The 20022-nt window shown below is 37.2% G+C and overlaps 3 protein-coding genes across 3 annotated transcripts; 1 reads left to right on the top strand and 2 right to left on the bottom strand.

The window, feature by feature from the left end:
• Positions 1-4883: 4883 nt before the first annotated feature.
• LOC109211292 (protein NSP-INTERACTING KINASE 2-like) lies at positions 4884-9311 on the top strand. The gene is made up of 11 exons (XM_019374815.1): positions 4884-5246; positions 5336-5465; positions 5553-5624; positions 5714-5857; positions 5943-6014; positions 6109-6168; positions 6503-6600; positions 6715-6864; positions 6957-7298; positions 8073-8452; positions 8726-9311. Exons 1-11 carry the CDS (start codon positions 5000-5002, stop codon positions 9053-9055), a joined length of 2025 nt encoding a protein of 674 aa, XP_019230360.1. The 5' UTR covers positions 4884-4999; the 3' UTR covers positions 9056-9311.
• Positions 9312-10718: 1407 nt separating this feature from the next.
• Positions 10719-13530, bottom strand: LOC109211294 (F-box/FBD/LRR-repeat protein At1g13570). The gene is made up of 4 exons (XM_019374816.1): positions 13368-13530; positions 11565-12401; positions 11273-11431; positions 10719-11183 (listed from the first exon to the last, which is right to left on the bottom strand). The coding sequence occupies exons 2-4, from the start codon at positions 12375-12377 to the stop codon at positions 10887-10889; spliced, it is 1269 nt and encodes a 422-aa protein (XP_019230361.1). The 5' UTR covers positions 12378-12401; positions 13368-13530; the 3' UTR covers positions 10719-10886.
• A 3740-nt stretch (positions 13531-17270) lies between these two features.
• On the bottom strand, positions 17271-18632 carry LOC109211289. The gene is made up of 4 exons (XM_019374812.1): positions 18377-18632; positions 18140-18224; positions 17951-18033; positions 17271-17863 (listed from the first exon to the last, which is right to left on the bottom strand). The coding sequence occupies exons 1-4, from the start codon at positions 18630-18632 to the stop codon at positions 17271-17273; spliced, it is 1017 nt and encodes a 338-aa protein (XP_019230357.1).
• Positions 18633-20022: the final 1390 nt, after the last annotated feature.

The raw sequence follows: 20022 nt of genomic DNA, 5'->3' as shown, positions 1-20022 counted from the left end.
GAATGTGGAGAGAGGAGAAAAGGTGTGGGATTCTAATTTTAATTTTTATTTTTGAATTTTATAAACTATAAATTTTTTGTAAAAGTAAATTATGATATGGATATTATTTATCTAGGTGGCTCTGATGTGTCATCCATATCAGCGAGAGTGAACAACACACGGCGCGGAGGTGTTTAAAATACTCATTTTGATCGAGTTCAGGTGTCTGGATGAAACTTTATGGAATACAGGGACCGGGATGTCAAACCGAAACAAGTACAGGTGTCTCCTAGGCTATTCTGCCTTAAAATTTTGTTAACTTAATAAATTAAACTATAAATTTTTGTAATTGGAGATAATAGTTATGTATGGGTTCCAGGCTTGATTTTTGAGGCCTGGTACCACCGAATAATCCTTAATTATTATGCGTCTCAATTTCAATATTTTTAGAATTTTTTTAGCTACTGAGACTCTACGCTAAAAAGCTCTACATTTTACTAAGCTAAAAGGCTCTATATTTTACTTCGCTAAAAGATACTATATTTTACTACGCTATAAGGCTCTACAATATGAACATAACATTAACAATACAAATAAACAAAATAAATAATATTATTTAACAATACAAATTATTTATCAAATTTTAATACAAATTATATAAGAATACAAATTATTTATCAATTTTAAGCATTTTTGGTCACAAACATAACATAAATTCGGGTATATAAATCAAATATAACACAAACAACCCGGTAGCATTTTTTGTCACAAACATAACATAAATTCGGGTATCAAATAAATCAATCCGGGTATATAAAAGATACAAAATTAAACACAAACATAACATAAATTCACATGGAAACATGCTAAACAATACTAATATGCATGACTATATGAGTTTCGGCATAAACTAAATTGAAATACCTCGATGTAAATTTTTTGAATATTGTTGAAATTGAATTTTTGCACTCGAAACACGGTATCCAAAGCTTTTTGTGTATGTGGGACCTACACGCCTTGCTCTTTATGGGACGGGTGGGCCCGAATTTTTTTTTTATAAATAAAACGGGGGGTGGGGACAGAAAGGAGCTCTTGAAGTTTGTTTTTTAATGGAGGGGGGCTGGAATGTCGGGGAAGATGGAAGAAGAAGAGCCTTATTTAATTAAGGCAATTCGCAGTATAGTACTGCGAATTGACTTTATTAAATAAGGCTGGGCCCAACTATTATATTAAACGCTGTGTTTTTGTTAAAAAAATAAAAAAAAACTACTTCGTAGTATGATACTGCGAATTGTTTTAACGGCAAAATTTCCGTTAACCCGATTCGCAGTATAGTACTGCGAAATACTCATTTTTGTGACTTTTTTTTTTAAAACATTAAAAACGTACTTTGTGTCTAAAAAACCATTAATTAAGTTTCGGACTCTAGGGCTGTACATATGACTTCACTCTCCACAATTTGATTGCCTGATGCCAGGGATGATACTGTCTTCTGGATTTATGCAAAAACATCAGCTTAGTATGTCTGCACATATATCCATGATCTTTTTTTCCCCTAAATAAATCATATTTGCAGATTACCAAACTCACGGGGAAACTCAGCAAATTGAAGCAAATCCCAATAAGCATGTTCTTATACTACTACTATTTCAGTCCTCCTTTATCCNTGGAGGGGGGCTGGAATGTCGGGGAAGATGGAAGAAGAAGAGCCTTATTTAATTAAGGCAATTCTCAGTATAGTATTGCGAATTGAGGCAATTCGCAGTATAGCACTACGAATTTCCTTTATTAAATAAGGCTGGGCCCAACTATTACATTAAACGCTGTGTTTTTTTAAAAAAAAAACTACTTCTCAGTATGATACTGCGAATTGTTTTAACGGCAAAATTTCCGTTAACCCGATTCGCAGTATAGTACTGCGAAATACTCATTTTTGTGACTTTTTTTTTTAAAACATTAAAAACGTACTTTGTATCTAAAAAACCATTAATTAAGTTTCGGACTCGTCCAAACGTCTAAATCCCGCTTATTTGTAATGTTACTAGTAACTAAGGCCCCGTTTGGCCATGAGTTTCCCAAAATAAATTTGGGATTTATTTTCAGAACTCATGTTTGGCCATAAATTTTGCTCATATTTTGGCCAAATTCCAAATCCCAAATTTCAAATCCCAAAATTAACTATTGAGCTGAATTTGGGCCAAAATCCCAAAACTTGGAAATTATATACATGTTTATCCAAAATAAAGTTGGAAAATATGTTTTGAAAACGTATGTCCAAACACATTTTCATCTTCAAACCAAACTTCACCCAAATCAGATTTTTCAAAATAAATTTGGGATCTATGGCCAAACGCTAGCTAAATTATTCTCTGTCCGTTTCATTTACGTGGCATAGTTTGGTTAGACATAATAAAAAGAAATACTTTTAAAATCTATGATTTTAATCATGATATAAACAAATGTGTGACTGTCTGACTTTTGATGTTTCTGATCTTAAACACGCATAATGTTTATGTTAGTATAAAAACTATCATCAAGAATAAAATTATAAGTTTAAATTAAATTATTTCAATCTTTAAAAAAATATTAATCTTATTTAACAGACTAATAAGAAAATAATTATAGAAAATGAAACTAAGTGGATATATATTTTCTTTATTAGTAATGGTATATCAAACGAACCCTATGTATTATTATGGGCTATATAACAATCTTTTTGTTGGTCATTCATTTATTATCACTCATCAAATAATAGTTTTTACTCCTCTATTTTAAAAAAGAATGACAAATTTTTTTTTGATCCGTTCTAAATTGATATGATTTCTTTTCAGATTAGAAAAATAATATAAACTATATATTTTATCCTTAATGATAAGCTTTTATATACAATAACACAAATGTCATGTTATACTTAAGATCAGAAATTTTATTTTTAAATTTTTTCGCTTAAATTCCAGCCCTAATAAAAGTCATATAATTAAAACGCGAGAGTATATTATGATTCTTGCATAATTATGCAAACAAAATGGTCATCGGCGTGATAACAATTTGAAGCCTTTGTATACCTTCAGCATGCGTATTGTAGTTTTTTTAAATTCTCATTCCATGTTTGCTATCCGCTTTAGGGTCTAGATAATATAAATTCAAAGTCCATGTCAGTACTTAAGATCCAATATTAAAGGAGAAAGATCATACCCAAAGCTTGAATATTAAAAACGGTAAGATTTTATTCGTCCAATCACAATCCTTGATAATTGTATTGACAGATATTCGGCCATTTTTCGACCAGGGGGTCAACCCCATCACGACCACTTTGTAGTAGATGGTCAACGCCGCTGACTCTTGACTTATGACAGCTGTCCTTAAAACAAACGAGGGGACGTCTCCACAACAAAAGGAGGGGCCCATTCGTGACCAGATGAAAAAGCCTGAGGCTATAAATACCAAGGGAGAGAACCTTCCAAGGGGGGCTTCTTCTTCTACACATCTCTGAATACTCCAAAAATAAAAAGATATACTCCATAAGTGGAGCCAGAAACAAGATCAATGTAAGATCCTGAACCTCTTCAAGGAGAGGCAGGTCAAGTTACCTTGATGAATAAAATCTTGTTTATATTGTTCCATAATTGATTATTTCAATGCCTCAAGTTGGTCTTCTAATTCAGTGATTAATTATGATTAGCTATGATTTACCCTTTGAATTATTTCGTTTGATTTGCTTGGAAAGTATTCGACAATTTTCAGTCAAACAATTTGGCGCCGTCTGTGGGGATTTCCTAGCGAAATCACATAGTTTCTCCCTGGAATCGAAGCCAAAGGAACGTAAAAAAAAAGAGAAGAAAGCAATCCAACTCAGGGAACCAGAGGAAGCACATCGAGCACGAAATACTCGAATGCATCAAAGGAAACTGAGATCCGAAAACAACCACACAAGAGGAAGAAGCCCCTCTCCCTCAGAACAAAAGTATAAGGCATTTCCTTCACCCCTAACGCGGTGTCAGGCCGGAAACCGGCACAGGGCTGTCTCAAGCCAGGAGCGAGACTCAGGCCAAGTGCCTTCGCCATCAAAATATATCAGGTTCGACCTCAGTCGAATCGGGACTCAGGCCACGTGCCTTCGCTATCAAAATATATCAGGTTCGACCTCAGTCGAACCGGGACTCAGGCCACGTGCCTTCGCCATCAAAATATATCAGGTTCGACCTCAGTCGAACCGGGACTCAGGCCACGCGCCTTCGCCATCAAAATATATCAGGTTCGACCTCAGTCGAAACGGGACTCAGACCACGTGCCTTCGCCATCAAAATATTCAGGTTCGACCTCAATCGAACCGGGACTCAGGCCAAGTGCCTTCGCCATCAAAATATATCAGGTTCGACCTCAGCCGAACCGGGACTCAGGCCAAGTGCCTTCGCCCGGGACTCAGGCCAAGTGCCTTCGCCATCAAAATATATCAGGTTCGACCTCAGCCGAACCGGGACTCAGGCCAAGTGCCTTCCCCATCAAAATATATCAGGTTCGACCTCAGTCGAATCGGGACTCAAGCCACGTGCCTTCGCCATCAAAATATATCAGGTTCGACCTCAGTCGAACNAACAACGCTAACCCCCACCCCCCCCCCCCCCCAAACAACTCCACATGTCCCACAAAGTGTTATCTGATTAAGTACATTTATATTAATCATTATAGTGCTTAACAGTCAGCATATGAAATACCTTTTCATTTTAAATTCTTGAAAAAAAGTGAAACTTAAAAATTCTGCATAGTGTATAGTCACCTTCCCTCTTAGACAATGCATGATTGAAGGAATTTTCTTTTCCATCACCTTTTGAATTTCTCTAGACTAGGATAATTCAGAATTTCCATGCTCTTTTACTTTTTTCTTTTTTATATATATTCTTTGCTTTACTTTACTGAACAAAAGTGGCATGCATGTTATTTGGCTCTCACTTTTAACCACTACCATCCTCTAGTTTTGTTATTTGAGGGCTCTTACACAAAGCGGTAAGTGAATGAGTGAATGCAACCAGTATATTACTGTGTTGTTGTAATATTCATACCAAAACAAAGTCTACTTTCAAATATCTTTTCTAAACAGCTTATTTGTTCATCAAAAATCTCATTTTGGCTTTTGGGTAGTTGTTTTCTTGGACTTGTAAAACCAGTAAAAGCAAGAAAAATGATTGCTGTTTTGGGATATTTGACCTTATTCAGCTTCTTGGCTTATGCTAATGCTATGCTTACTCCAGCTGGTGTCAATTATGAAGGTTAGTTCTTATGAAATATTGATTCTTTTCCTTTTGTGGGGTTTCTGAAAAAAACCTCAAGAATGTTTTTTTACCACTGATTTTGGCAGTGCAAGCTCTAATGGAGATAAAGAAGGCTTTAAATGATCCTCATAATGTTTTGAACTGGGATGAAAATGCTGTTGATCCCTGTAGCTGGAATATGGTGACTTGTTCAACTGATAAATTTGTCATTAGCCTGTAAGTAAATAACTTTCTGAGCATTTGTTTACACTTTTACAATTTTTAGACAATTTTCTAATAATAGTTGAATTGATGATTATGCAGGGCAAGTCCTAGCCAAAGTTTGTCTGGCAAAATATCACCATATATCCACAATTTGACTCACCTTGAGCTTGTGTGAGTAGTTATTACATAACAACAAAAGGAAATAAAATAATCAATGATTGATTTTTAAGTGTTACTAATATGAATTTCCTGTTTTACAGACTTCTGCAGAGTAATAATATATCAGGATCAATACCTTTGGAGCTTGGAATGCTTCCAAAACTTAAGACAATTGATCTTTCTGATAACAAGTTAACCGGCAAAATCCCTTCCTCTTTAGCTCAACTGAAAAGTCTTCAATACTTGTAAGCAAAGACAACTCTGAGATCTTGATATAAACAAGTTTTGAGTTAAAAGACTAATGATTATATTTTTAAATTTTGATTATAGGAGAATAAACAACAACAGTCTAACTGGAGCTGTTCCTGTGGACTTGGCCAATATGACTCAGCTGTCACTTATGTATTTCTCTAAAGCCTTTTTCTATGAGTTATTCATATTATCTATGATATTTCACTTGGGAAAATCAATATGGGGTTCTGTTTTTCATGTTCAGGGACTTGTCTTTCAACAATCTCAGTGGTCCTGTGCCAAGGCTTCTTGCTAAAACATTCAAGTAAGGCTCATAAAGAAGTCTCTGTATTCTACTTTCTCCCCATACCAGTAGTATTAGTAGGTAGCCTTGTATTCTATTAGTGTTACATGTCTATTACTACATGTCGATCACTCCGCTTGTTTCCTTATTATATTATCTTGTTGTTGTTACTGCTTTCTGTTCGTCTTTCCTTGAGCCGGGGGGTCTATCGGAAACAGCCTCTCTACCCTCAAGGTAGGGGTAAGGTCTGCGTACACACTACCCTCCCTAGACCCCACTTGCGGGATTTACTGGTTTTGTTGTTGTTGAAACCAGATATTTGTATTTATATGTCTTTTTGCTCTTATTGATACAGCATTTTAGGGAATCCCATGATATGTGCAACTGGTAAAGAGGCAGAATGCAATGGAACAGCACCCATGCCCCTCTCCTTCTCTTTAAACAATCCACAAGGTAAGAACTAGCCATTTATGATGTATATTGGCTTCACTTGTTTCCTCTGCTTATAAAAACATGTAAATCTGTATAGTCCATTCCCAGTTGATAAATTTTGTGCTGCTGTCTCAGATACTCAGCCTTCTGGAAAAACAAAGAGTCACAAGTTCGCCTTTGCCTTTGGGACAAGTCTAGGGTGCATCTGCCTACTAATAGTCGGATTTGGATTCTTTCTGTGGTGGAGACAAAAACACAATAAGCAGATTTTCTTTGACAGTGATGGTGAGTATTGTTTAACATGAACAATTTGAAGGTACTAAGCAATAAGCATGCAGTTTTAGCTCTGCGATCCTCTTACTTGTTCATAATTGCAGAACTACATCATGAAGAAGTGTGCTTAGGCAACTTAAGGAGGTTCCAATTTAAGGAACTTCAGGCTGCCACAAACAACTTCAGCAGCAAGAACATACTAGGGAAAGGTGGTTTTGGACATGTTTATAAAGGCCGTCTTCAAGATGGGAACATTGTAGCTGTGAAAAGGCTCAAAGATGGAAATGCAGCTGGAGGCGATCAGCAATTTCAGACTGAAGTCGCGTTGATCAGCCTAGCAGTGCATCGCAATCTTCTCCGGTTGTATGGATTTTGCATGACACCAACTGAAAGGCTGCTGGTCTATCCTTACATGTCTAATGGAAGTGTAGCTTCACGGCTCAAAGGTAAACATATCCAAAAACTGCTGCTCTTTAAATAGTCTTTTCATCCTGTTAAAGATTGTGCATTCAATAGACTTCTGTTTTTGAGCAAGTATTTTCCCAAAAGCTTCCTAGCAAATAATATTGTGAAAAAGTATAGGACAACCAACAACATAGAGAGGCGGAGCGTTTTTCCTTGGAGATGGAAACTTCGCCTGCTAGGTTTTACCAATTTGAAAATTCTTCCTCAGTTAGTTAAAAGAATGAAATTGGCTGATATTATGCAGTACTAGGTAGCATAGATATCATTACGGAAAAAGTTGATCGTTGCTGATAATTGATACAACAGAAATAGAGACTATTAATTCTTTTTGCAAATTGGAATCCTTAAAAGAAGTCTAGGCGATCATATGGATGCTTGTCCCTATTTTGACTATTGTATTAGGATTCGTAATAGATGTACTAGTAATTATTTAGTTAGAAAGAGAAATATCCCTCCCGGACCAGAATTTCTTGTTTCCGAGAACGAAGGATTTGAAGTTTATCGGGTTCTAAACTTGCCACTGAACCAATAATTCGTTCCAGTTACTGGGTTCACAACTAGATATTCATACATATTCAATGGATTTTCTAACACAAATATAGGTTCTAAGCAAAAGCTTCCAGGTTCGTAAGAACCGTAAGTAATACTCTAGTTTCGCTCCTGGTAATGAACCTTCAGAATCTACTAGTCTCTCTGACCCTACATTTATTTTTTTTCTTCTTATATACTTTGCTGATAACTGTCATTTGTTGCAGCCAAACCAACCTTGGATTGGAGTACAAGAAAAAGCATAGCTTTGGGAGCTGCAAGGGGTTTATTATATCTGCATGAGCAGTGTGATCCTAAGATCATTCACAGGGATGTGAAAGCTGCAAACATACTACTTGATGACTACTGTGAGGCTGTTGTGGGAGATTTCGGATTGGCAAAGCTTCTGGATCATCATGATTCACACGTCACAACTGCGGTTAGGGGAACCGTTGGGCATATAGCTCCCGAGTACCTTTCTACAGGACAGTCCTCTGATAAAACGGACGTTTTTGGTTTTGGTATTCTCTTGCTAGAATTGATCACTGGCCAAAGAGCTTTAGAATTTGGTAAAGCAGCAAACCAGAAAGGAGCCATGCTGGATTGGGTAAGGATGACTAATTCCCTATACATGATTCCACAACAGAAAAGCTTATAGGCAGTTCGTCTCAGTAGTAGGTGCACGTGCATTCATTGTCTGAAATATGGACTCGTATAAGTAGTAGGTGCACGTGCATCCACTGTCTGAAAACGTATTAGTAGGTGCACGTGCATTCACTGTCTGAAATATGGACTCTATACGTATATGTATATGTATTAAGAGATGCACTGACCATGTTTAAATCTTGGATCCGTCCTGTTAACTTGTCTCTTCTTGCAGGTAAAAAAGATACACCAGGAGAAAAAACTAGACATGTTGGTGGACAAGGACATGAAAAACAACTATGATAGAATTGAGCTAGAGGAAATGGTACAAGTTGCATTATTGTGCACTCAATATCACCCAAGCCAGAGACCAAAAATGTCAGAAGTTGTAAGAATGCTAGAAGGGGATGGACTAGCAGAGAAATGGGAAGCTTCTCAAAGAGCAGAACCCAACACAAGATGCAGCAGAGCCAATGAGTTTTCCTCTTCAGAAAGATACTCTGATCTCACTGATAATGATTCTTCATTGCTTGTACAAGCAATGGAACTATCTGGTCCAAGATGATTAATAAAGAGCATCAGAGACAGAATGCCAGAACAAGAATCCTGTGTGATATTTGAGATTGTTTATAAGATTATACAGAAGCTGCAAATAGAATATGCATACATTCCGACTGTAAAGGATAATTTGTGAACAACTGATTAGGCTGAGAGTTATTTTTCTTTTTTGTTTACTGGCTGAGTGAAAATATTTATGGGATGTTCTTATTCATATATATATATATATAGAGAGAGAAATATAATACACTTCACTTGCTAATTTATCAGTTTACATGCAAATCATAGACCTTTGGTACATTGAAAACTCTATATTTGAGCGCAACTCATTTGACCCGCCCAACCCGTCGAAGGTTGGATGGTCATTGATGCGCCCATTTGTTGAACTCAGCCCATCTTGAACCAACCATTTCACCCCATCTAAAGTTGGGCTGATTTTTGGCCCAAAGTGATCCACGAGAAAACTTCCTTTACTAAAATATATTTCAAAAGTAACTTTTTTTATTTGATATGTTATATATGACCATAACAAAAGAAAAAAAATTCTTATTTGATAATTAAACAATTCATAAGAAAACAATACACATTAATTAAAGCGTTGAGTTGGGCGGATGGGACTCTGGCCCAAATTGTAGCCCAACTTGATCCAGCTAATTTCAGCCCAAGTCACTTGTGAACCGGTCATTGACCTGCCTGTTTATTGATTGAGCCCATTTTGACCCGCCCAAATTCAGCCCAACCTGCCCATTTGATACCCCTAAATGTGATGGTGATTTTACAAGAACGAATAGTATAACCGCAACTCTAGTATCCTCGCTCTGCTCACAGGCAATAGAAGGTGAAATAATTGCAAGATCGCGTTTCAAGAGTGCAGTTTCGGAGATTGATGACTCGCCGACCACTTCCTCCAGATCCTTGAGGTTTCTGTGGAACTCTCAGAGCATCTTGTATCCCCTAGTTTCACTTCAACCTTGGCTCTACATAATGCTCATCTGAGTTGTAGGGATGCTTTGTTTCTAAATCGTCAACCATTTCATAGTATGAAATCACTATGTTATTGTTTACAGAATAACAATTCTTACATTGCTATTCACTGTTATAACAACCTATATATTATACAACCACAACAACCCAGTCAAATCCCACAAGTGAGGTCTAGGGAAGGTAGAATGTACGCACACCTTACCCCTACCCCAGAGGAGTAGAGAGGCTGTTTCCGAGAGACCCTCAGTTCAAGAAGACGAAAATAGACAATAGAATCTGTGATAACAACAAAAATAAGGAACCTACATATTATAATCCATGCACAATTAATTTGTGATACTAACAACACCCCATAAAAGGTATTTTTGAAAACAAATATTACTTGGTTATAACCTTTTAGATTACGCAGATTTTGATACAATAATAAAAATAATCCAGCAATTATTTCAACTGCAATATAATCACCATATTATAATCTGTGTAACTTCCCTGAGAATCAAAGGACACCTAAAGGTCAAGTATATAGGTAATGTTTTGCTATACAACAAATTTCCAAGAAGTAGCTATCCTTGTATATAAACACTTCTCCCACCAGTGATGTCAAAATAGCATCCTTCCTTTGATTTGTCTCTAGATGTCAAATACACAAAAAAATTCTGACCAAACACAGAATAACATTTAAAAAAAATAATCAAAATATCTAGTATGATATCCATAAAGAAAAAAGTTGTGAACTACACATATCATGCTACTGGTTCTGGTAAAGACTTCCAGATCAATTTTCTTTGCTATAGGGGGAAAAAGAAAGGAATAGAGCAACAAAGAGGGAAAGAACATACATCTTGTACATGAACCTATAATGGCTCTTGAACAAATTTGACTGTAGCTAAAGGAGAAGCCCGTCGAAAAGTTAACAAATCAATCAACATTTTCACCACTTTATCCGTGACATATATAGTAGGAGCAACAATCATTTGTTCAAGCACAGGCGAATGTCCAAGTAAGAATTTGATAAATGCTATTTCATGCGGCAGACCAGAGAAATCAGACATCTGGACAATCTTCAGTTTACCGAAAGTACAGTCAGCAGGCCAGTCTTTCTCCCAAAAGTCCAGATCATAAATATCAGTTGTAGTTGTGATTGAGGAACTCTGACAAAGACAAGGTGCATAAACAGGAGCATTTTGTGAAAATCTATATTGTTTAGAATAAGAAATCGTGCATTTTGACTAATACTTACTGATATCTGAAGCTCTTCTAGATTAGGGGAGCTCACAATCAAGCGAAGCACAACAAGTAACTCTTTCATGTCTTCAAAACTAACTTGGTACAGTTCAATGAACTTCAGATTTTGATACATAACGGGAAAGCTTCCTTGCTCATTACCTATACTCAAATACTGTGCACACACCACACACAGGGTGGAAGGAGGGGTTAGACTATAGATATTCAATCTGTAATTAAAACATTTCCGGAAAAAGAGATGCATGAAAGTATTTTATGATCCGACGAATTTCGGGAAAGAACCTTACTTTAGTGAAGTAAATATGGCCAATAAGCCTCTCAAGGCGAGGAACACAACCAAGAAACTTGTCAAAATTGCAACCTGAGCTTTGTTCAAAGTGCTCAGCTATATCATCAGTCATATACATAGCAACTGAAATGCCGATCAAATGTGGGGTGTTCTCAAGGCGTATATCCTTAAATTCACCTTCCAAATTCAAATATTTGAGATTTGGAGCTCGAATAGTAAGCTCCAAACTGTCAAAATATGACAAAGTCAAGCTCTCAAGAAGAGGGCAACTCGAGATCAGACCTTCAATATCATGTGGAGGAATGATAACTTGCTGCAGGCTAAGGTGCTTCAAAGACAAGAAGCCTTTGAAATTTGGAGGAGGGTTTAATTCACATCGAACAAGCACCAAATGAGTCAACTTCGGACAAAAGAACAGACAAGAAGGTGCTCTAAACCAGTCATCTTCTCCTATATCAATAATCAACTCTTTAATATTTTTACGCGAAAGGAAAAGTAGCCATTGATCTAAATCAGGAGAAGTTGGTGAGTAGGAAGTATTCAATTCAAATTTGTGAATTGGTCCGTCATGAAGAAACAGACAACGAGTAATGAAATTTACAAGATTGCAACTGATAATTGCTTTGTCCTGGCAAGGAATCAGACATGTGTCATTAAAAACAAGCTCCGTAATGGTTGCCCACTTGTATCTCCATTTCCTTGACAATACGCTTGTCCTTACAGCATCTAGTAATGGAAGTTTTATGAGGATGGTTTCTATGATACTTTGGGGCAAATCACTTATTAAATCTCTACCCGAATCAGTGTCCATTCATCAACTTCAGTTGAATAATATCTGCACAAAGATCAAATTCAACCACTCAACTTTCAGAAAAGACAACTGAACTCTTTGTTACAGATTCAATTTAAAGACCTAAAGAAAGTTACACTACTTTTTCCTCATAAAAAGAGCATTCAGAAAAGACATCACACTGTTAATTGTCAACAAAAAGACCATCTTTTAGAAAACTTCAAATTAGACCAAACTAATGAGATCTCTCTGTCTGCATCACTTCATTATGCAGAAAACGGAGAAATGGGACAGAAATAAACTATAACACAATATCACAACCTCTTAACCTATCCCCCCACCCCACCCCACCCCACCCCACTCAAAAGCAAAAGGGCAGGGGCAGATGTAGAGTTAAAGTTAGGGATTCATCCGGACCTAGTAGCTTTGGCTTGGACCATATATACAAATATATTAACAAACTTCACTAGATAAGTACAAATAATTGATTTCGAACCCATAAATCAAATGAGTTGTGGTAGAATCTCGAACTCGAACCCACAAAGTTCAAATCTTTGATCCGCCTGTGAACTAGAAGGTGGGTGCACATAAGCATTTAGGCAAAGAGACTGTTTCCACGACTCGAATTCATAGATTATGAGTAATCAAATGAGCAATTCTACCATTGCATCCCTACCCTCAATAGAATAAAATTTGATACGGGTCTCCAAGAAAATGTACAACTTGTAGTCATCAAAATCAATGGAAAGAAATTTTCAAAATCATGTATTTGCTAAACCCCAGAATCCCTAATTCAAGAATTTTCCGATCAACAAAACAAACACACACTTAATGTCAATCATATAGCCTATAAATCAACAGATAAATTTAACCTCTATCAACTTTTTGGACAAAACCCATATCAAAATTAGCTAATTTAATCACACCCAGATGATAAAAATGTAATCTTAAACAAAAAGCTGTACAGTACCAAAGTATAAAGCAAAATAACAGTTCAATTAAAAGGTAAACCTGGGATTGAATTTGAAGGGACTTTTGAATTTTTCGGACAGCTGATTCTGTTAGGTTTCTGATCGGTACATCGGTCGAACAAGACAGGAGACAGAAAAATGATACGTATTACATGCGGGGGTGTCTGCGAATGCGTGACAAGTTGATGTTTCTCTAAAGTCTGTCCCCTACATATGACGGCAAATTATAAAATGAAATATAGTACTCCAATGTGTAGTTTATTAAAAGTATAAGGACCTGTCATATAATTTTGAAAATTATACTTCACCCTCTAAAATTGTTGAATTTTAGGACTTCTTGGTGCTCTTGTAACCTTTTTTTTTTTTGGGACATTGAAAAAATTAAATAAATTCTTAAAATATTTCATAAGCTACATGACTTTTAAGTATGCTATGAGAATAAACTCCATTTCTTTTGAACGCGTCTTCCTAAATTAATACTAAATCTTTTTTATGTTGTGACATTCGTTCGCCAAGAAAAACTGCACATTAGTATGCTCTTGTTATATTTTTTTATTTACGCAATAACTCGATATTTTTTATACTTTAGAAAACAAACTTACCAACTTTCTAAATTAAAGGCCTTTTTAATTATGATTAGTCCAGTGTACTTTCACCCTCTAAATTGCAATTTTCCATTATGCAACACACTTCTAGTAGTAATTTTCCTCAAAACCTCCACCAGTATCTCCCTATCTGCTCTTTCTATGTTATTCTTCGGAAATTAGAAGCAGTCCTGCGGTTGGACGTTGGAGATCCATTTCTTTTAATTTTCTCTTTTTGTTTAATTATTTATTCTGATATCCCCAATATTTGGTTAGTCTTGAAGTTCCTTCCAGATTATTCAATAAACATATTTCTCTATTCTATTTGTTATGGTTAGTTATGGAATTCTAATTTCATTTTTAAGAGTATGTCGTTAATTGAAGCTTTTTAACTAAACTAATGTTTTAGTTGGGTGGACGATCCTTTTTGTTGTATAACACACACATCAAAGAGTTTTATTATTTATTTTTTTTACTTCAAACACGAGTCACGATTTTATTGCCACTGTGCGCAAAAAGAAGTTGCCGAAGGGAGACTAGGCCTTACCTTCGTATACATTTTGGAGCTTGTACTAGCAGGACTCAAGATTTATAAACATAACAGTTACCTAGCTATGAACAAACTCGTTGACCCCAAAATAAAGTGGCAATAAAGCTGGGAGTTCAAGGTGGCTCGAACGCGAGCATGCTTGGTCTCCTCTTCTTGACTCGAAATGAAGGCATTTTCCATCTAATCTGTGTTCAAAAGTCCTTTAATCTGACTAGGTAAAGAGCAAAAATTTGTACATATGTACTAGTTTTCCTGATTGTGGCTTAGAGAGGCCATTCTATCTGCGACTTGGTTGTCCTCTCTAAAACAATGATTAGTGAAGATACATTGTCTATTAATGAGTTTCTTAATATCTTGGACTGCTTCTTTGATTCTCCACGGAATGGTCCAGTTGCCAGAGATGCAATTTTGTAGTAACATTGAATCAGTTTCATCAATGATTAAGTTGAACCTTTTTTCTATACATCACTTGATCCCAAACAAGAATGCACATGCCTCAGCCCAATTGCTTGTACCTTGCCCCAGCGGAATGGAGTAGGCCATTATAAATTTGCCCAGATTGTCCCTCACTACACCTCCTCCTCCACATTCACCATTTCTGCATGAACCATCACTGTTAAGTTTCACGAACAAGATAGGTGGTTTAATCCCATTTCACTACAGAGGTATTAGTTTCCATTAGAGGTAGTTCCCAAACTCTGTACACGTTCTCCCATGTGTAGTTGAGATCCAATTTCCTGAATTGAGCTTTGATAATTTGTATAATATTGAAGTGGATCAGTGAGATAGATCTGGCAACTGCTAGCCTCTCCATTTCATATTTAGAGCTGCATCTTGACCTCCATAACTCCCATATTACTAGAGGTGAAAGTATCCTGCAAATATAGGCAGCCATAGAGTTAGCAGTATTATGATTCCAGTAATTTACAAGCAAGTTTCTAAGTGGTACTCCCCTGTATACAATGCTAATCTTGCCAGCATAGTAGTCCCATATGAGCTGCCCATATTGTCCACTGATGAACAAATGTTGCACAGACTCTTCTGCAGGTTGCATATTTAAACCTGTACAACAACAACACTAAGAAACTATATTACTGCCAATTTTTTTTAATTCTATCATCAGTGGGAATTCTGTCATGGACAACTCTCCACGTAATGCAGGCAATTTTAATAGGCACATTTTTGTGCCAGATCATGCTATCAAATTGGGAGATCTGTTTCCTCTTAGTTTCTTCCAGGTAGAGGCTATGGAGAACTTTCCATCTCGAGTTTCATTCCAGAATGGGATGTCATTTTCATTAGGATGAATATTGATTTGAAGAGCTGAAATCTGGTCTTTCACATTGTCAGGAGGCTGGATGTTTAAAGTGGACCAGTCCTAGAGACCCTCATTTAGAACTTCATTGACCTTGATATTATCCTGTATAATAGCTCCTCCCATTCTATTGTGTAGAGGACCAAGCTTGGACCAGTTGTCAAACCAAAAACTGATATTCCCTTTTTTTAACTTCCATTGGATGTAGGGCTCCAGTTCACTCTTCAACTTACATATGGCCTTCCAACTATGTGATTGCCCATTCCTCCACTAAAGGTTGACTGGATGTTCATTGCCAAACAATTTGGCTTTTGTGAATTGAGACCATAGGGAATTACTGGTTATCAGATTCCACCATTTTTTAGTCGTGAAATCATGATTAATATCTTCAAGCCTTCTGAAATTAGCTCCCCCTCTTCATAAGGGAAACACAAGTTAGATCAGGAGACCCAGTGGTATCTTCCCCCCTCTTCTTGGCCAGACCAGAAAAATCTGGCTATAAACTTCTCAATCATATCTAGTGACCCTTTAGGTGGATGAACAGCTGCCATCGTGTGAGTATTGATGGCTAGGAGAACATGTCTAATGAGGACAGCCCTGCCCCCACTAGATAAAAATTTTAGATGCCAACCTCTAACTCTGTTGATGGTTTTGGTAACCATATCCGCAAAGATAGAGATCTTCTTTCTCCCATAGTAGATAGGACAGCCTAGATACCTCATGGGGAGTTTATCAAACCTCATACCAAGAATCCTTCCCACTCTTCTGATAGTGATCTGAGGGGCATTCTCAGCCATAGAGTAGCAGCTTTTGTTCTTGTTTATCAATTGGCCAGAAACAGTTTCATACGTATTTAGAATATTTAGAATAAGGTGGAGGGAGTGCTTTTCACCACTAGTGAAGAGGATAGTATCATCAGCAAAGGCTGGATGGTTAACTTGAGGGCCTTGTCTCTTCATGTAGAAACCATGGAATCTCCTATTGTCTTGGAGAGCATTGAGCATCTAAGACAATAATTCAGCACTGAGGACAAAAGGGGAAGGAGAAAGAGGATCGCCTTGTCTAAGACCTCTGCTGGATTTAAAGAAGCCATGCCTGCTACCATTGACTATCAGAGAGTACCAGTTATTAGAAATGAACCTATATATAAAATTAATCTATTCCTCAGCAAAACCCATATGTCTTAATATGAAACATAGATATGACCAGGAGACTCTATCATATGCTTTAGCCATGTCAAGTTTAATAACAACATTGCCACCTCTCATAGGTTTCCTAATATCATAAACAATTTCCTGAGCCAAAAGAATGTTTTTAGTGATGGCTCTACCTTTCACAAAGCCACTTTGGTTAGTAGAGATGATTTTAGGCAAGAGGGAGCTAAGTCTAGCATTGATAACCTTGGCAATGATTTTTCCAGTAACATTACATAGGCTAATTGGTCTAATATACTGAGAAGCTTTGGGGAGAATCAACTTTTGGGAGCATCACCAGTCAAGTATGAGGGAAAAATCTAGGTAAGACAGCTCCATGGAAAAAATCCACCACTGCTCTATGAACATCATTACCAACCACAGACCAAGCAGTTTGATAGAATCTTCCACTAAGGTCATCTGGACCTGGTGCACTATCAGGATCAATAGATAAGACATTGTCTTTGACTTCTTGAGTAGATGGAGTGGACATCAGGAAGTTGTTATCATCATCATTGGTGACCTTTTTAATAATATTCAAGGCTTGAAGATCTTCAGTGGTGTTATCAGCGCTGAAAAGATCCTGAAAGAACCTTACTCCAACAGCAGCTATCTCAGTAGTACCCTCCACCCAATTACCATTACAATCTTTGATCTTCATGATGGATAACTTTTTCCTTCTATCACGAATGGAACCATGAAAGAAGGCAGTGTTTTCATCACCTTCAGATAACCACCTTACTCTGGCTTTTTGTCTAAGCACACTATCTTGCAATTTCAGGAATCTGGTGAATTCTGCCTTAGCTTTGGATAATTTGAGCACGTTGCCTTGGTTGTTGTCATCAGGTAGACTTCTTCTAGTCTTCTTATCTCCATTTCCAGTTTTTTTGGTTCCTTATATCCCCAAATGCAGTTCTAGACCAAGAGCTTAATGCACTGCATACTCTTTTGATTTTTTATGCAAATTGTACAGAGGATTGCCATTGTCTTCTCCAAGCCAGGACTGTTGAATCACATTGAGGTTCTCCTCGTGCTCCACCCAGAAATTCAGAAACTTGAAATACCTAACATGCTCAGAAGGACAAGAACCACAAGCAATTCAATAGTGGAGAGTGATCGGAACAGGATCTAGACATGTGCGTGACTGAGGTCCCACCAAATAGATCAAACCATTCAGCATTGTAAACCAATCTGTCCAATCTTTTCAATATAGTGTTTGGAGGGTCTCTATTGTCACTCAATGTGAAACCAAATCCTACATAACCCCCATCTTGTAACTCACAATAAGAAAGACAAGAGATGAAGTCAAGACTTTCCTCAACTCTAAAATCTCTGGCCCCTAGTTTCTCTTCAGCATTGGAAATAACATTAAAGTCCCCACGACTCCCCATGGACCATTGATAGTACTGGCAGTTGCTCTAAGATCATCCCACAGAAGGTTTCTCAGTTGCTCATCACATTTGGCATAGACTACAGTCATGTAGAAGAATATAGGCCTATGTGTATCAGTGATGTGCACTAATACATGTTGTTCTCTGTCTTCTATGATATCCAACACATATTCATTGGACCATAGAATCCAGATTTTGTTGGAGCAATTATTGAAACAAGACTGGTAGCCCAGTCTTCTTTTAAATCTGTCTATCTTTCTTGCTGCAGCCATAGGCTCTTGAAGGAAGACAAAGGAAATTTTGTATTGTTGCTTAATAGTTTTGAGTCTTTCAGTAGCACCTTGTGACCCAACCCCCTAATATTTCATGATATTGTATTGATCATGAAAAACATCAAGTTAGTGGTCTGCTTGATCTTTTTGGTTGTTGTCTGATTCAATAGCAGAGAAGAAACCTGTTCCACTCCTGCTCGAATCTCGCAACCTTCTTGGAGACAAATTGTTGAAAAAAGTGACATTTTGTTGAACCTGATTAGTAGTATCCTTCCTTCCGGCAATTAACAAAGCTCTTTCTTGCAGTCTAAGTTAGTTCATCATCTGATTTGGAGCTAGGTTGTTCCTTTGTTAAGCCTTCCATGCTAGTGTCATTTTCCTGATCCTTGTAGGCTGTGTCATCTATTGTGGAGCTTGATAACTGTACGGGCCTCTGTTCTATCCTTTTCTGCTTCCTCATGCACTCTCTCTTTAAATTTTCTTCCAGCATAGCTATCATTCAAATTGGGGTCCAGTCCATAAAGAGGGGAATTTAGTTGACCCAAGCCATCACCTATCTCCTTATTTTGATCCAAACTAGTAGGTTCTGGGATTATAGAAACTTCAATAGGAATGAAGTCTTTAGCACTGAATCTCTTCCTGTTGCTGCTCAGTTTTTGCATCTCTTCTTTTGTCACATGAACTTGGCTGAAATCCATGACTTGGCATCCGTCATCTTTCTCCTCTGGATATCTAGTTTTTTTCCCTGTTAATTTTCCCTTGGCCTCCCTTAACCTTCTGCATTTGGGGTTTCTTCTTGATCTTGGTGTTTCTTTCCTTGTCAAGTCTGGTAAGATTCTGAGCAATTGTGTGGAGCTGATAGTTACCTCAAACAATGACTCAATGTTGTCAACAGCTACGACATCCATGGCTTCATTTCCCTTCATAGTATTGTGTGTTACCACCACAGTTTTTTGCCCTTCTTTGGCTTTGTAACCTTGTTGAACCCGCCCTTATTTAGACTGTTTGGCGGTATTGTCATTTCCTCCTATGCTAGTCTCTGTGCCCCTTTGTTCTTAGATTCGCATTTCTCTTTCCCTTCTTGCTCTCAACTGTTTTCCATCCCTCTTCATTAACAACTTCTTTCATGAGCTCTTTAGGCACCATTTTGATGGTTAGGGACTGCGTTTGCAATTTTGGAGGTTGACGCATAAATGTTTCCTCTAGTCATCTGATGGTCTTCACCTCTTTTGCTGGTATCTTGATGGTCAATTTCCTGCGTGATCTTGTTGGAGACAGCAATATTCCCGAGTTTTTTTTTTCCTTTCTCCCAACTTCTTTTTTCAGCTCTGGATGTAGCATCATAATGACCTCTCATTTTGCATTGAGTGCTGAAGGCAGGTATGCTTTC

The sequence above is a fragment of the Nicotiana attenuata genome, unplaced genomic scaffold, assembly GCF_001879085.1.
Source record: "Nicotiana attenuata strain UT unplaced genomic scaffold, NIATTr2, whole genome shotgun sequence".
Lineage (NCBI taxonomy): Eukaryota > Viridiplantae > Streptophyta > Magnoliopsida > Solanales > Solanaceae > Nicotiana > Nicotiana attenuata.
This window is presented reverse-complemented; position numbering and strand designations above follow the sequence as displayed.

Coding starts and splice junctions, on each gene's coding strand:
- LOC109211292 (XM_019374815.1), top strand. CDS start 5,000: ATGCAACCAGTATATTACTGTGTTGTTGTAATATTCATACCAAAACAA. Junction 5,247..5,335: donor AGCTGGTGTCAATTATGAAG/GTTAGTTCTTAT, acceptor TGATTTTGGCAG/TGCAAGCTCTAATGGAGATA. Junction 6,601..6,714: donor CTCTTTAAACAATCCACAAG/GTAAGAACTAGC, acceptor CTGCTGTCTCAG/ATACTCAGCCTTCTGGAAAA.
- LOC109211294 (XM_019374816.1), bottom strand. CDS start 12,377: ATGGACACTGATTCGGGTAGAGATTTAATAAGTGATTTGCCCCAAAGT. Junction 11,432..11,564: donor GCCATATTTACTTCACTAAA/GTAAGGTTCTTT, acceptor GTGTGTGCACAG/TATTTGAGTATAGGTAATGA. Junction 11,184..11,272: donor TAGAAGAGCTTCAGATATCA/GTAAGTATTAGT, acceptor TGTCTTTGTCAG/AGTTCCTCAATCACAACTAC.
- LOC109211289 (XM_019374812.1), bottom strand. CDS start 18,632: ATGGCTGCAGCAAGAAAGATAGACAGATTTAAAAGAAGACTGGGCTAC. Junction 18,225..18,376: donor TGATCTTAGAGCAACTGCCA/GTACTATCAATG, acceptor GGGGTTATGTAG/GATTTGGTTTCACATTGAGT. Junction 18,034..18,139: donor TTGGTTTACAATGCTGAATG/GTTTGATCTATT, acceptor TGAGCATGTTAG/GTATTTCAAGTTTCTGAATT.